The sequence below is a fragment of the Euprymna scolopes genome, chromosome 25, assembly GCF_053919585.1.
Source record: "Euprymna scolopes isolate OS-2025 chromosome 25, ASM5391958v1, whole genome shotgun sequence".
NCBI classification, from domain to species: domain Eukaryota; kingdom Metazoa; phylum Mollusca; class Cephalopoda; order Sepiida; family Sepiolidae; genus Euprymna; species Euprymna scolopes.
The window spans coordinates 63419219-63433950 of record NC_136506.1 but is presented as its reverse complement, the minus strand read 5'-3'; the positions used below and the strand labels follow the sequence as shown (position 1 = coordinate 63433950).

Here is a 14732-nt window from a genome sequence, read left to right as displayed (position 1 = left end):
CTGACAAATGTCTAGGTTTTCCAGAATCAGCCCAAACCACATTTTTTGTTCTTTAATTAATCATATAACTCTTTAATTAATCATATAACTGAAATAAAAATGAAATAAAATTTATATCAAAATATTTACCAAGAAAAAATATGCAATTTCTGATTTTGAAATAGAAGAAATGCAAAATTACAAACTAAATAAAAAAAAAATATACTAACTTTTGGCAAAATCTGTTAGGTGTAAATATTTGATAGCTTAATGAATTTTGCATTTATTAAAAATATTTAAATTAGTTTTATATTTTGTTAATTTTTTTTCATTGTTCCAATTGCAGGAATTTCATACCAAATAGTTCCGCGAGCGAGATGGGTGAGTGGGGCTATTGCCACAGTCCTTTGTTATCCAATCTTGGATTATTATGGCCTGGCTTCCCATTACCTCCCCTGGCTCCCTGCAGGTATAGCAGCATATGTTGCCCTCGGTGTCTGTCTCAGTAGCATCAAATTTAAGGTAAATTTTTTTTTATATATATCTTTGTTGTTCTCCTTAACAAAACCAAAATTGTCGTGAAGAAAGTTTGTGATGTGAATGGCATAGAAACCAAAAAAGTGCAACAAATTAAAAGAAATTAGAAAAGGAAAGAGAGAGAAAGAAATGAACTTATCAAAAATATTGATTCTTTGATATCTTTTTATCATCGAAAATTCTAAAACAATATCCGTTGTTCATAGTTTTTTTTTTTTACTGATGGATCACACTACTCATTAACGTTCATGGGCACTTGATTATAAGAGTTAAAGCGATCAGCAATTGAATTGGAACTGGTGGGTGGAATAGGCAGAATTAGATTATCCGGTACTTATACAGTTTAATCAAGACGTTAAAAAATGAAAATAAGAAAATGAAGTTATATTTTACGCATCCATTATGGAATGAAGTTCTCAAAAAAAAAAAAAAAAAATTCACTCAATTTGCTAAAGTAGTTTTCTTTTTTTTTTTTTCTTTTTTTTACAGCGAAAAAACAATTTGTTATGATACCGATTGAATGGGGTAGCTATGTTTCAGTTTTTAAGAAGAAAAGCTATTATTTAAGGTGGGAAAGGAGGGGGGGGTCGGCGCTTTTGACAAAGATATTTCCCCGTGGCGTGTTCTAAAAATCCAAACATGGCTACTTCAGCACACCATCATAAAGACATGTTTTCTGCTGTAAAAAAAAAAAAAAAAATACTCAATCAAATTAAGTGAAATCTTTTTTTCGGAGAACTTCAGTCCAAAACGGATACGGTACAATATAACTTTTTCCTCGTATTTTCATTTTTTAATGTCTTGATTATACTGTACAAGTACCGATTATCCAAAAAGATGGCTGAACAAATATTTGACATTAGACTTGAAGACAATCGTCCTGTAGTCAGTTTGGAAACAACCTTATTCCGCAGATGGGATGTTCTAGGAAAAACCTCTATGGAAGTTTTTTTTTTATTTTAGGTATTCAAAGAAAAAAAATATTCTATACTGAAGCCGTATAAAATGATGGCACCATGAAATGAAACTTTGTTCTGTTTTCATTGCTTATATTTTTCTTCTCAAATTATCTTCCTTCCATGATGATTATTGCATACTTGTTAATCAATCAACTCTTTAATCTCTTCTGGCCTGATTTTAATATAGCTGTTGCACTATGTCATTTCACTGTTGATTCTATTTTCACCTCTCCTCCTGTTCTCCCTTCCTAATTTTTTATGATTTTTTTCTCTTTTTTATTTTTTGTTTTCATTAAAGATGTTTCTATTAAGAGGAAGATTGTTTTTATATTCGTATAGATTGTCATACATCGAAGTTACAATTCTGATATCATATTAAAGTTGGATATTTATGTTGTACATCTGGCAATTAAAATGCTGATATATCAAATTTAAAATAACATCCTATGGGAGTCAAAATTATAATATTGTATTGTACCACAGTGAAAATTATGGTATTTTGACAACCCTATTGTCTGTCTTGCGTGCTGCCTGTCTTTTTGTGCTTTCTTTTTAACTTCCATGCTTCAGAAAAAGAAAAAAAATATGAACTGAATTTTTATTTTTTTGTAAAGCAAAAATAATTTCTTTTTTAGACAAACTTTTGTTTTCTTTTTCCATTTTATATATATATATATATATATATATATATATATATATATATATAAAAGCAAGTTGCATTTTTCAAATTTTTTTTCTATAAAAATATTTCTATTGCCAAAATGAACAATATTTTTATCTTTCATTTTTTATTTATTTGCAGGTGTTCTCTATGATTGTCCTCACTACCCTCGCATTGTTACAAACATTTTGGATATCACGGGTCCCTTGGAGTATCAAGTATCCTTTTCATCTGTTTATCTCCTCTGCACACCCCTTCCCCATAAGAATAACAAAACTGGATATATTTATTTTATTTATTTGTGGACTGTTATCCTTATCTTCATAGTTATTGTTGTTTCACCATGTTTCAGCCAACTCATCCTCTGGCCTTCTTCAGTTGATTAATCGAGGCAGGATAAAAAAAAAAATTTATTTTTTTAAATACTATATAAAAATGGATGTATTTATATACCCCGGACATACCAGCAACTTGGTTTGCTGATGATTATAAAGTGAGAAAAGGAGTGATAAATATTTAGACATTTCTCTACTTGAAAATATCCATTTATTTGTTTCTTTGTTTCTTTTTCCTTTCTTTCGTTTTGCTTTTCCAGTATTTATGCATTGCTCACCACTTTTATAAACTTCTACATATTTCTTTACCAGCAATGTTTCAAGCAAACTAGCATTTATTTTTAAAAATGGATATGTTTTAAATGTGGACATTCAATACCGGCATTGATAAGTGAAGATTATATAATGACAGATGATGATGCTTTGATGTATCTAAAAGCGCTATTTCAAATTTAAGCATGGCATCATCATCATCATGAGTCATTGGTTTAATGTCCGTTTTATATGCATACATATTTTCGATAAACTTTTCAAACTAACTTATCTCTCACCAGGGCTTTACTTCTCTCTCGCTTTTTCTCTAAAATCCGTCCTTATCATTTCTTCCTATGTTTTCCTTGGCCTTCGCTATCTCAACTGTTCTTCATATACTCACTAAGAATTCTGATTCATTCTTTCAACATGACCATACCATTGTACTCATCTGTTCTGCACACATTTCCTATACTGCCCAGATATAATCTTCCTCTTGAGTTATCAGAACTCGTACATCCATTTTATCATCCTCCTCATTTCTCTCCATGAAATGCATATTCTCAACCCTTACAAGCTAAGTTTCATTTCCATGCATCATTATATGACATACACATGTTTGATAAACTCTTCCCGTTGTCAACAACGATAATACTCTACTGGTTTGCAATGATTGGAGTTTACTGAACTTATTCTATCCATTTCGAATTCTTGTAATCACGCTAGCACCTGCTCCACCCTATTTTTTATTTTTTTTTTTATTCCATTTTCACCCCAAACAAGGCACAGTGCCACTTTGATGTAGGGGGGAGGGGGCTACTATCGAGGACATAAGTTGCAGAGATGCTATGTAGGAGGTTGAGCAGCAAGATGCCTGTTCACGCTCTGATGGTAACACCAAGGTAACAAAACTTGAAACAACCTCAACTTTGCCGTTCAGATGTGTTTTCTCCACATCTGAATTCTCATCCATCTTCATTATCTTATACTTTCTGAACACAACCTGATTATCATCTCTCAGCCTCCCAGTAATTCCAATGCACTTCCTGTGTACCCAGTGCTTTGGTCTTGCTAACATTGCTTTACTTTTTGCATAGTGAGTCAGCCATACTTTGCTGGATATGCCATATAAATGTGACAAAGCATGTCAATAACTCTGTTCTTTGCTAAAAACTCCAAATCCCACTTGGATGTCACACTATGTGAGAAGCATCTTCACTGATTTGCTAATGTCATGCAATAGTGGGTGGATAAATGCAGCCTGCATCGTGGAAGTTAATGGCTTGTCTAGCAATGGTTACCCAAGCAAGACCTAGACTGTAATTATCAAGGAGGACTTAAAAGCTTGGCAATTTCATGAGGGGAATACCATGCGTAATGGAGCACGTATTTGCATATACAAATGCCAAGCTGTGTGTGAAGAAAAAGACTATAAAAAGGAGAGAGAGGATGTTAGAGTTGATGATCACTTTAGGGACGTGGATGACATTCAAGAGGACAGAGGTAAAAGAGATAGAGCACTGTCATAGTTTATTCGAGAAAGTACCCAGAAATAAATGTCATTGTTACAAGACAAAATAGTGGGTTTGAGTTATTCTTTGTGTTGGTCTCCTTTGCGACGTAAACTGTAAATATGTGGGTCCCGTGTGTACTATGTTACACATAGATTGAACTAAATCATGAATAGGCATCCAAGCAGCTGCCAAAAGGCAGACCTGTTTAAGCTATAGAAACCTGTCTACAACTAGATAGTATTAGTAGTAATAGTTTCTCCAGGTGTTTTACTTAGAGTACTACAGACTGATGAAAATGCCATTTCAAACTTTAATGTGAATTTTGTTTTTCATCACTAAATGTACAGATTCTTGTTGTCATTTGATATTTTATGTTCCTTAACACGTGTAATGCTTTTATTGGCTGACACGATTCCCATTGGAATTGTCTACGTGATGATCTGGGTGAACGCCTTTATTTGCCTTGTCTGTGGTTATGTAGCAACACACGGTGAACGAGGAGCTCTTGGATTCTTCATCTCCCTTCAAACCATAGGTAAGTTCCATTTACACCTTGAGAGGGAGGATCAGGTAACAATATAACATTCTTAATTTTCTCTTTTTTTGTTCACAATTCATTCCCTAGTGCCTAGGATATCCATAACATGCCTAGATATTCAAGGCACTAGGGAGCATGTTAGACTGAGGAAAATCTGGTTGTAATGTGTAAGAATTAATATGATTACATGCAACCTGACTGATATTAACCTTATGGATCAATCTGCATGAAGAGCAGATGTGAGATGTTGTTTGGTGTTACCCAACTCAGATTCTGAGGTATTCACAACATCCTAAATACCAGAACGAGATAATTAGGTTCTGAAATCAGATTAAAAAAAAAAAAAAATTACCTTATCTTTTCTGTATTATTACTTCCATCAATAAGATTTTTTAGTCTTAATTCAAAAATATAAAAATACTAAATACTACATCGAACAATTTGTGCATATTTTAATGCTTAGAAAAGTGAAAATAATTCAATGTTACTTTTTTTTTTTGTTTTTTAAAATTTACTATAATTCAAAGAATGTTGTTTGTTTTATGTATGACAAAAATTGATGCAAAAGTTTTTCTGTTCAATATGTGGACAATTTGCTTCATTTTTCAACAATGGTTAGTCATCAAATTAATAAAAATAATAAATTTGTGGCTACATATTGAACATGACTTTTTAAATCCTTTTGTTCACCTCAAGGATTAAGAACAAGTGGAGTAATCCTCGGTATAGCAACTAATGAAAAGAAAGTTTTAATGGCAACACTAGATTCTAGTTTATTCTAACCTCTGAAGAAGAGATTCTAATCCTGAGATATTAGGACAGATTTAACAAACGCCTCAAATAAAATTACTAATTCACTAAAATTAAACCAATTAATAAATAAAGAAAATAAAAGCGAAAATGACAATAATTATGATAATAAATAAGGAAACGTTAAGCATCAATATATGCAAATAACACAATGATTAGAATATCAAACTAATTAGGTTTTAAAAAAATCATATTCTCTGCTTGACAGCTCAAGTAATCCCACTTCAGGTTCCGTTTTTGCAATATTTTCATTTTTGACATTCTTTTAGTTTCTTTATTTTTTAAAAAAAGATGATATTTTCTAAATATTAGACTTTTACCATCCCAGTTATTTCAAACAGTAAGTCTATATTTACTGATTTATATTTGTGACCGTTTTTTGAAAATAAATAGATATACGGAAATAAAAAAAACCCACAAGATCTTCATTCATTTGTCTATTTTTGTTCATACATTACATCACTTGCCCAACAGGTTTCCTGCATTGCTATAGCTTTCTTATATTCTTACATATTTATTTACCAGCAATGCTTCAAGCAAACTATCTTTCTCATACATACATACATACATACATACATACATATCTTTATTGCTTTCGATTCTTCTCTCTGTTTTTAAACTTTATACTAATTATATTTATTCAGCATTCCCAAGAGTCTTTTTACTTTTATTTATTTACTAGCAGGAATTAAAATATGCTTAAATATGATATTTTAATTTATGCAAAATCAATACTCTATTGATTTCTGCTTGACAGATTTAAAATTATGAAATCACTCTTATATCTTATACCCAATATCTAGTAATGCTTTCAAAAGTAAAAAAAAAAGTAATTTACTTGGGTAGATTCAAAACCAAAACATATAGCTGCCCTATTTTATTTGTTATCATCTGTATTATGTCTTCATGCGAAAAATAAACTTAAAAAAAAAGGTATAAATATATATTTGCGCATGCACACAAGAGCACTTGAAGTCAGTTTCAATTTTGATCTCTCAGCAGCTATTTCTACCAGCTAAAGATCAAGTTGAATTTGTTTCATAGATCCAAATCACCTATATATCAAGTTTCAAACTTGTAGACCAAAAATTAACAAAGGAGTTTGGTAGAAACTGTTCCTCAGACAGATAAAAAAGGTCACTTTTATATACATATATAGATTTATTAATTTGGCTGGGAACAGAGTGTAGTATCTTCTCCTGATGTTACACTTAGTCTATTTTGTCCCCGGTTAGTGAAAGAGAAGTCTTTCTTGATTGAGGCAATTTTTTTTTTTCTAATCCAGAGTACCTGTTTTCGAAGAGCTGAATTTTTTCCACATTAAAAACCTTGTGTCTAATTTTGGTTTTGTGAGGAGGAAAATAAATAGGAGCTATGCTGCTTTTTTTGTTTCTTTTATCCACTTATTTTTAATTTAATTTTGTTTTAATAAGATTTGGAAAGTTAACTTTAATTGTGCTATTAAGTGACACTAAATTATTTATTCAACCAAATTATTCTAGAACTATAATTTTGTTAATAGAATGTTGTTTTAATTTCTGTAATATTTAATGTAAGTAGCTTTCAAAACTTTTAATCTTTTAATAAATGAGGATTTGCTTAGAACTTTAATGCCAGTTTAAATGTTTTTTTATATAATATGCTTCTAAATTCCTTTCAAATTTTGAAGAGTTAAAAAGTAATTAATTTTTTTTTGTATTAACTAAAACCTTTGCTAGTATGCGTGTGAATCTCTCTCTATGCATATATATATATATATATATATATATATATATATACTAGCAAAAGTACCCGTCGTTGACTGTGTTCAAAAACAGCCTACAGAAAATGGACTCTGATTTATGAAAGTATGATAGGTTATGAAAAGGAAGGGTTGTAAATTTGGGTTGTATTTGGAGGTATCAAAACCAAAGTAAAATATGATGAAAGTAAAAATAAAATAGATAAACCCCATAATTTATTATACCATACCTGTTCACACTGAAACACTTATCACAATATTCTGTGGATCTATATTAAAAAATCTTGTTAAACTTTGTGACATATTTCCATTCTATGGAGGTCAGGTGCGAACAAACATCCAATAATTTTATTATACTGTATTTCTTCAAACAGAAACATAATTATCAAAGTATACTTACGCAGATAGATATGAAAAGTCTTTATTAAAGTTTCCTATTTCTATGGAGGCCAGGCGCGAACGCAGACCCCACAATTTTATTATACCATCCCTATTTAAGTTAAAACATACTTATCAAAGTATTCTTATGTACATCTATATCAAAAACACTTGTAAACGTTTTTTTTTTTTTTTAATATTTTTATTTCCATACTTTGTGGACCAGGCACGAAAGCAGACCCCACAATTTTAATGAACCCTGTTCTGTCAGATCAAACATACCCATTCCTGTGTCTCGATACATCTTCTAACATTATATGTAATCAGTTTTTTAAAATAGTCAACCATATAGGAGCCTATTCGTGACCACACACACACACACACACACACACATTCAGCTTTATATATATATATATATATATATATATATATATATATATATATATATTTAAAGTGATGATTGTGTAGTTCCAACGAGAGAAAAAAATGTATATTTAAAAGAGTGTAGCCATCAACAATTGTGGGTTTTTCAGCCTTTTATTATAATTTTATTTTAAAATATTTTTATAACGCGTTTCAAGCTTTGTTTCGCTCTCTTCAAATATTTTTATAAAAAGTTTTTTTTTTTAATAGGAGTTTGAAATGTTACTTTTACATCTGCTGATACTAAATGTGTTTTTCAGAGTGATGTGGTCTCAGACATTCTGTCCCCAACAGTAAGTGTTGGTAGTTTCCAGTCAGGGTTAAGTTCAAAGAGGTGGCTTTTGGTCCATTTAGTGAAGGGTTTTATGTTTTTTATATGACTTTCTTTCCCCCATGTATGTATGTATATATATATATATATATATATATATATATATAGAGAGAGAGAGAGAGAGTGTTTTTGGTTAAAGATAAATTTTGTTATATTTTTAAATTTTTTTAAAAGTAGCCTCTTGGAAAGCATGAAATTATCTATATATAATATAGGTGTTATGTAAGTTTTTTAATATTTAGATCATCATGAATACCAGACTTTTATGAAAATTTTCTGCTTTGCACAATGCTCATTTCAAATGTTCTTTGATCATGATTCTGTGCTTATATGTATGAGTTAGCTTCACATGAAACTGTACATTTAAACTGCGAAGAGAATTTTATATAAATAAATAATCATCCACAAGTTTCATACTATAATACAAGTCTGTTATTGAGAACTATTTTATAAACACCAAAGTTTCATTACATTAACAAAACAGCAACAATACAATCACTATATGTAGTGGGAGTGGTGGCCAATGTATAAAGTATTGTTTAATATCATTGCCAATGGTGGTGGTACTGTGGCCTGTTGGATAGAGTTATCAGCTATTGACTCTGATTGTTGGTTTGATCCTGGGCTTGGGATAAGTGCTGGTCTAGCCTCACTGAACAGCTGTGATACAGCAAAACAGTGTCTGTGGATGACTAATGCACATACACACATAATATTAGAATGTATTGTGTATCTATTCAAGTAAGCTACACAGGAAATCATCAGAGTAACTGCATTTAACCCGACGATTTTCTGCACCTTGTTATAGATATATTTTCATATATATTATAAATAAATAGAAATGTTAGCTGATTTTTTTTTATAAGGCATATCAACCTTTTTCAGGTTATTTTTAATTGCTAAATTCAATCATTTAAATAAAAGTTTTTAAAAAAAATGTCTGCGAGAAAGGCCAGACCAGTTTTGAATCATTTTTTTGTGCATCTATGTTTGCGTCATTGCAGATATTGCAGACGTGAATGCGTTTCCGAACGCAAACAATGCATGTGTGTAGATGCATTGTTGTTTTTTTTTTGTTCACCTTGTTGGTCAATGTTCTTTGTTTCTTCAAATAGTAGAGCTGACTCTACTGTTGGTCTGGTTGTCATAGTAATGTGGTCTGCTTCTTCTCCTTTAAAGGATGTCTACACCCCCTCCCCCGTTTTTCTCTTTTCTACTAATCCCAGGGTCTCTGCCTCATTAGAGATTGAAATGGGAAGGATGGGGAGGCAGAAGAGAACTCCAGGGTTCACCCACCCCCATCAAACTGAAAAGTAGGTGGAAGAAAGTGGGCCTTTGGAAATTTGTGGCCAGTCCCAGCTGCTTTTTTTCCAGTAGGGTCATCATCATCATCAGCAGCAGCAGCAAGTCTTTCCCTTCTCTCATGTTTATACTTTTTCTCTCCAGGGACCTATGCCTACCCAAACAAACACCCTGTCCTAGTGCCCAACTGACCTGCTTTTTTTTTCTTTCTTCTTTTATACTGGAAAACAGAAAAACGAAACACATGAATAAAGGAGGAAAGAATTAACACTGTTTTTCCTGCTATCTCTGTTATTCCCTCCACCCTGTTATCCCCATCCCGTCTTTGTATTTTTATGTTTTATAAAAATCTCTCTCTCTCTCTCTCTCTCTCTCTCTCTCTCTCTCTCTCTCTCTCTCTGCGCTAAGGCAGACTTGGCTATTTTGGCTATTTCCTGCCTTTAGAGTGGGATCAAGTTGTAGTATCTGCTCTGTCCTCAAAGAATGAAGAGTTATTTCTCCATTGGGGTAATTTTTTTATTTGTCCAAATCCGAATCTCTACTTTTTAGGGGAGCTAGATATGTTTATAGTTTTTACAAATTTGAACAAGTTCTTGAAAACACAACCTCATACTCGACCATAGAAACTCGTGATTGAATTATTATATTTTTGCATTTGTTCTTTTTAACATTTCAATGAATGACCATTTGGAAATAGCCGGTAGGATTAATAAGGAAATTGAAGTGGTTGTCAGTTTTGCTAATTTACAAAACTGAAATTTTTAACTGGAAACAAGCTGTGGCGTGCATGTAGTCATTATGAGAAATACTTTATCCGACACCATGGATGATGAAGATGATAAGAATGCTCCATTGATTAACAGAATTCCGGCTGTCTTGTTGATTGATCCATGTAAGAAAATTTTGGTAAATTTTGCACCTTATTGTCATAAAAATGGATGAAATTGGAATTTCTCTTTTAACATTAGGGCTATAATCACATTTTTATCACTGAATGTAAAATATGTAGTAGATATAAATTCAATACAATCACAAAGTGGAAAGCATTATGGGTTGCATTTTGTGAATTACTGGCTCTGATAACATCACAGGTTGTTCTCCTTTACGCTGGGTTTGTATATGCTTGAACAGGCCTTAAATTTTGAGCTTTGTCTTGAAAAACCTTATTTCTATTATTACTTTGAAAAGGCCTTGAATATATGAGAAGTGTCTTGAAGAAGCTTTAAAAATTGTATTCTTAATATTCAGTAAAAATTTGTGTCAGAATATTAAAAATAAAATCTAAGTTAATACATTCTTCTGAAATTGCATAATTTTATTTCTGGTGTCGTCGATACAAGAGTTACGCCCCTTTATCACAAAACTATCTGCTGTTATCCATATACTTTACAGATGAAGCCGAAGTGAATTTCAAAATCGAAATACTATTAGAATATTTTTTTAAAATTTTAATTAAAATATTAGTTTTTTGGTTTATTATATTCTTTATATATCAAATTTTATTTTTATAACTTGAATTTTGTCTGGAGAAGGTCTTGAAAATGGACGTTGAGAATCTGTACAATCCTGTTGCATATAACAAATGTGCCAGGAGCATCATAATGTATGGCGGCAAATGCTGAGCTCTCACCCAGTCCTCTTACACCCAATGACAGTGCTAGGATTACTTAGATCTGCAAAAATCTGGTTAAACCAAACAGGTTATGTTGGAGGGTTTGCTAAAAGCATTACATTTTCCCAGCATAAAAGTTATTTTTAAAGCTAAATCAGTTATGCTGGTATGATTATGTGGAACTTTTTTTCTCTCGGATAAACTGTTGCAAAAGAATGGATGTTTTGAATTGCACAAAGGTTGTGTTGCAATATTTTGGACATGTTAATGGGGTATGATCCCACACAGTCGGACGATTCTATTTATAAACGATGCTGCTAAGAACTGACGAATCAAATTAATTCACGTTCTGCTACAAACCAATCAGAAACCAGAATTGCTTCATAAATATTAAACCTTTTCTGGAGCAATTTCACATGTTCTTTTCCCGGGTTTCGACACGGTAAGAATATTTTGTTCTGTGGAACTGTCTACTACAAACAAGTCACCTACCAGGACTTGTGTGTAACAGCGAACCATCTGAAACTGTTCTGAAACTCAAAATGGCTTACACTTCTAGAGGTTGGCTGACCAAGGAAAACTTAGAAGCAAATGATTAGTCATGATCATACAGAATGAAACTTTGAAATGATTGACTCGCTGATTTGTGAGGACTGGTAATAAGTGAGACATATTAAAAAGAGGGTATTGCTTAAAGAAGGTGGGCTCTTTCTACCATGCTAGAAAATTATTTATGTCTGAGAGTATCCTCTACCTCTACAAGGCCACTATTTGCCCATGTATAGAGTATTGTTGCCACATTTGGGCTGGTGCATCTGCTAATAGTCTCTCAGACAGGGTTCAAAAGAGAGTCGCCAACCTAATAGGTTCTGCATCCCTCTGCCTGTTTTACAAGTATTTTAATGGTAGGTGCTCCCAACTACAAGCCCTTGTACCCGCTTGACGTAAATACTCCTGACAAACCTGACAAGCAACAAAATCCCACCTCTACACAGTAGAGCTCCCCAGATGCCAGAAAACTTTCTACTCTAGTAGTTTCTCCCCTGAAGCTACTAGACTTTGGAATTTCCTTCTAGGTTCCTGTTTCCCTGACTGTACTGACATGCATAAGTTCGAGTGGAATGTAAATAGACATCTTGCTGTTCAACTCACTACATAGTATCACTGCTAATTATGTCCCAGATAGCCCCTTACATCAAAGTGACTCTGTGTCTTGTTTGGGCTGAAAATGCAAAAAAAAATTTATTTAAAAAAAAAATCTTTCTGGCATTTTGCCAAGGAAAACATGACGTTAAATGAAGAGAATAGTCAAAATAAATGATTTATTGCATATTTAGTTGTTTACTAATATTTTATTGTCCTGCAAATCCTCTGGGTAAACCCGAATACCTCTCCTAGTACGTAATTCGATGAACGCATTTTCCTAAGTTTTCCATTCTCTGAACTCCCTCCTTTCACTTAACACCGACAACCATTTTTTTTTTTAATTATTGTTCTAAACATCTGTTTCAATGTCAAATCTCTTGGTCATACTTTGTTAATTCTGTCATTTTTACCCTTTGTATATGTTATTCTTATTGTTTGTTCTTGTGCATTTTTTTAAAGATTTAATCATTCCTGATTTGTTCTGGATTACGTGTAATCCAGACTTTAATAATAAAAAACAACTTGCAACGTTTGAACATTAACAAATTTTGGTATTTTGTTTTATAAGTTTGTGAAGCAAGGAAGTTTTCTTCTGATAACAAATGTACAATAGTGATTTGTCCACTTGGTGTTCTAGAATCTGATCAAGGTAGAACTATTGTGAATGTTTTGTAAAAATTCATCCCATATGAACTGTTATATAGTTATTATTATTAGTATTAGACGATACTACTTGTGCGCGTATGTTACGTGAGTTCTTATTAGTAAAGATATGAGTCTTAGTGAGAGTTCTTGTCTTATTACATATGATGTTGTATCTTAGAGAGAGAGATGTGTATGTAATGACATTTTATACACAGACATATAATAACAATACAATTTACCTTTTTGTAGAAATCACAAACACAAAGATGAGCTTTATCCAAAACACATGATGAATTTATTTCCTTACGACCGGTCGTGATTTCCTCATTAAGAATTCAAAGTTTTACATTTTAGTTTCTGAAGTGACGTCTCGCTTCAGACGTCCGCCTGTCTCTGAGTTTTCTCACTGACCGTCTCCCCTGACTGTCTCTCTGACTGTCTCCGCTACCAACTAACTCCCACTTCCTATATTGAGAAATCCATGCATCCCGGCCACGTGAGCAAAATTCACGTGTTTCAACATGCGCGACTTTGCACGTTTCCGACATTGATTTCTCAATAACCTATTTTTCTTGTTTTGTTTCCACAAAGGAATTTAACCTACATATCTAATTTATTTAACCCATATTTTATTATCCACATTCTTTTAACAATTGAATAGTTTATTTATTATTTATTTCATCCGAATTAACAATTTACTGGACATTCCATTTAAACCTATTGTTCTTTAAAACTTATGTCCAGGGTTCGATTTCTGCTTTCTCTTATTTTCATTTTAACTAATCTCTCTATTTTTATACTTACATGAACAGGGGACAGCCCTTATCATGTAACAGAACTACTGTCTTGACAATTGATTATGTTTATTGTGTGCCTGTTGAGTTTTTGATTCTGTGTGTTGAGTTTGGGTGTGACAAAACTGAAAAGAAAAAGTAAATGACAAAATTTGTCTGAAAAAGTTCACATATTGTTCAGGTTTCTTTCATATTGTTAAGATTACCTTTGAAAAAGGATTTTTTTTCTTTCCTTTCATTTCACCTTTTCTTATCTTCATCAAAAAGACTACAAGCTTACTACAAGCTATTTCGGCAGTTTTGCTCCTACAAAGATGGTGGACAAAGCAGTTGATATTTGACTCATTACTGAATTTACTCTGACTAATTTACAAATTGTGGAATGGATTGAAAATGTAGTTGGTTTGTAAACTTTTGTGAATGAAGAAAGTGGGTATATAATCGATTCTTTCAACATGTTTAACCAATTCATGATATGACACTCTGTTCCTTGTCTTCTTTTCCTGAATCATTTACTTTTTTCCTTTTTTGTTTTCATCAAAGAAATTTTAGCTTACAAAAAAAAGAGTAAAAAGCATTATTTTTTTTCTTTTAATACTTGAATCTAACAAAGCAAAACAAAAAACTAAAAGCCTTTTTTCTTTTTTTTTTTCTTTTTTTTTTCTTTTTTTCAGTGTTCACCACTTCTGAAATGCTCTTGTTTAACGCAAAACTGTATTCTTCGTCGATCGTACTTTGCTCGGGTTTTATTGCTTTATATTTGATTTACAGGTAA

General features: G+C 32.1%; 1 protein-coding gene across 3 annotated transcripts in view; it reads left to right on the top strand.

Annotated features, from left to right (window-relative positions):
• The window catches only part of LOC145247403 (uncharacterized), a 270622-nt gene that overhangs the window by 214588 nt on the left and 41302 nt on the right, over positions 1-14732 (top strand). For all 3 annotated transcript variants that reach the window (XM_080109107.1, XM_080109105.1, XM_080109106.1), the window contains 4 exons: positions 326-501; positions 2278-2355; positions 4631-4772; positions 14632-14728. In XM_080109107.1, coding sequence (XP_079965233.1) covers positions 326-501; positions 2278-2355; positions 4631-4772; positions 14632-14728 — 493 coding nt within the window. The remainder of the gene's footprint in view (positions 1-325; positions 502-2277; positions 2356-4630; positions 4773-14631; positions 14729-14732) is intronic.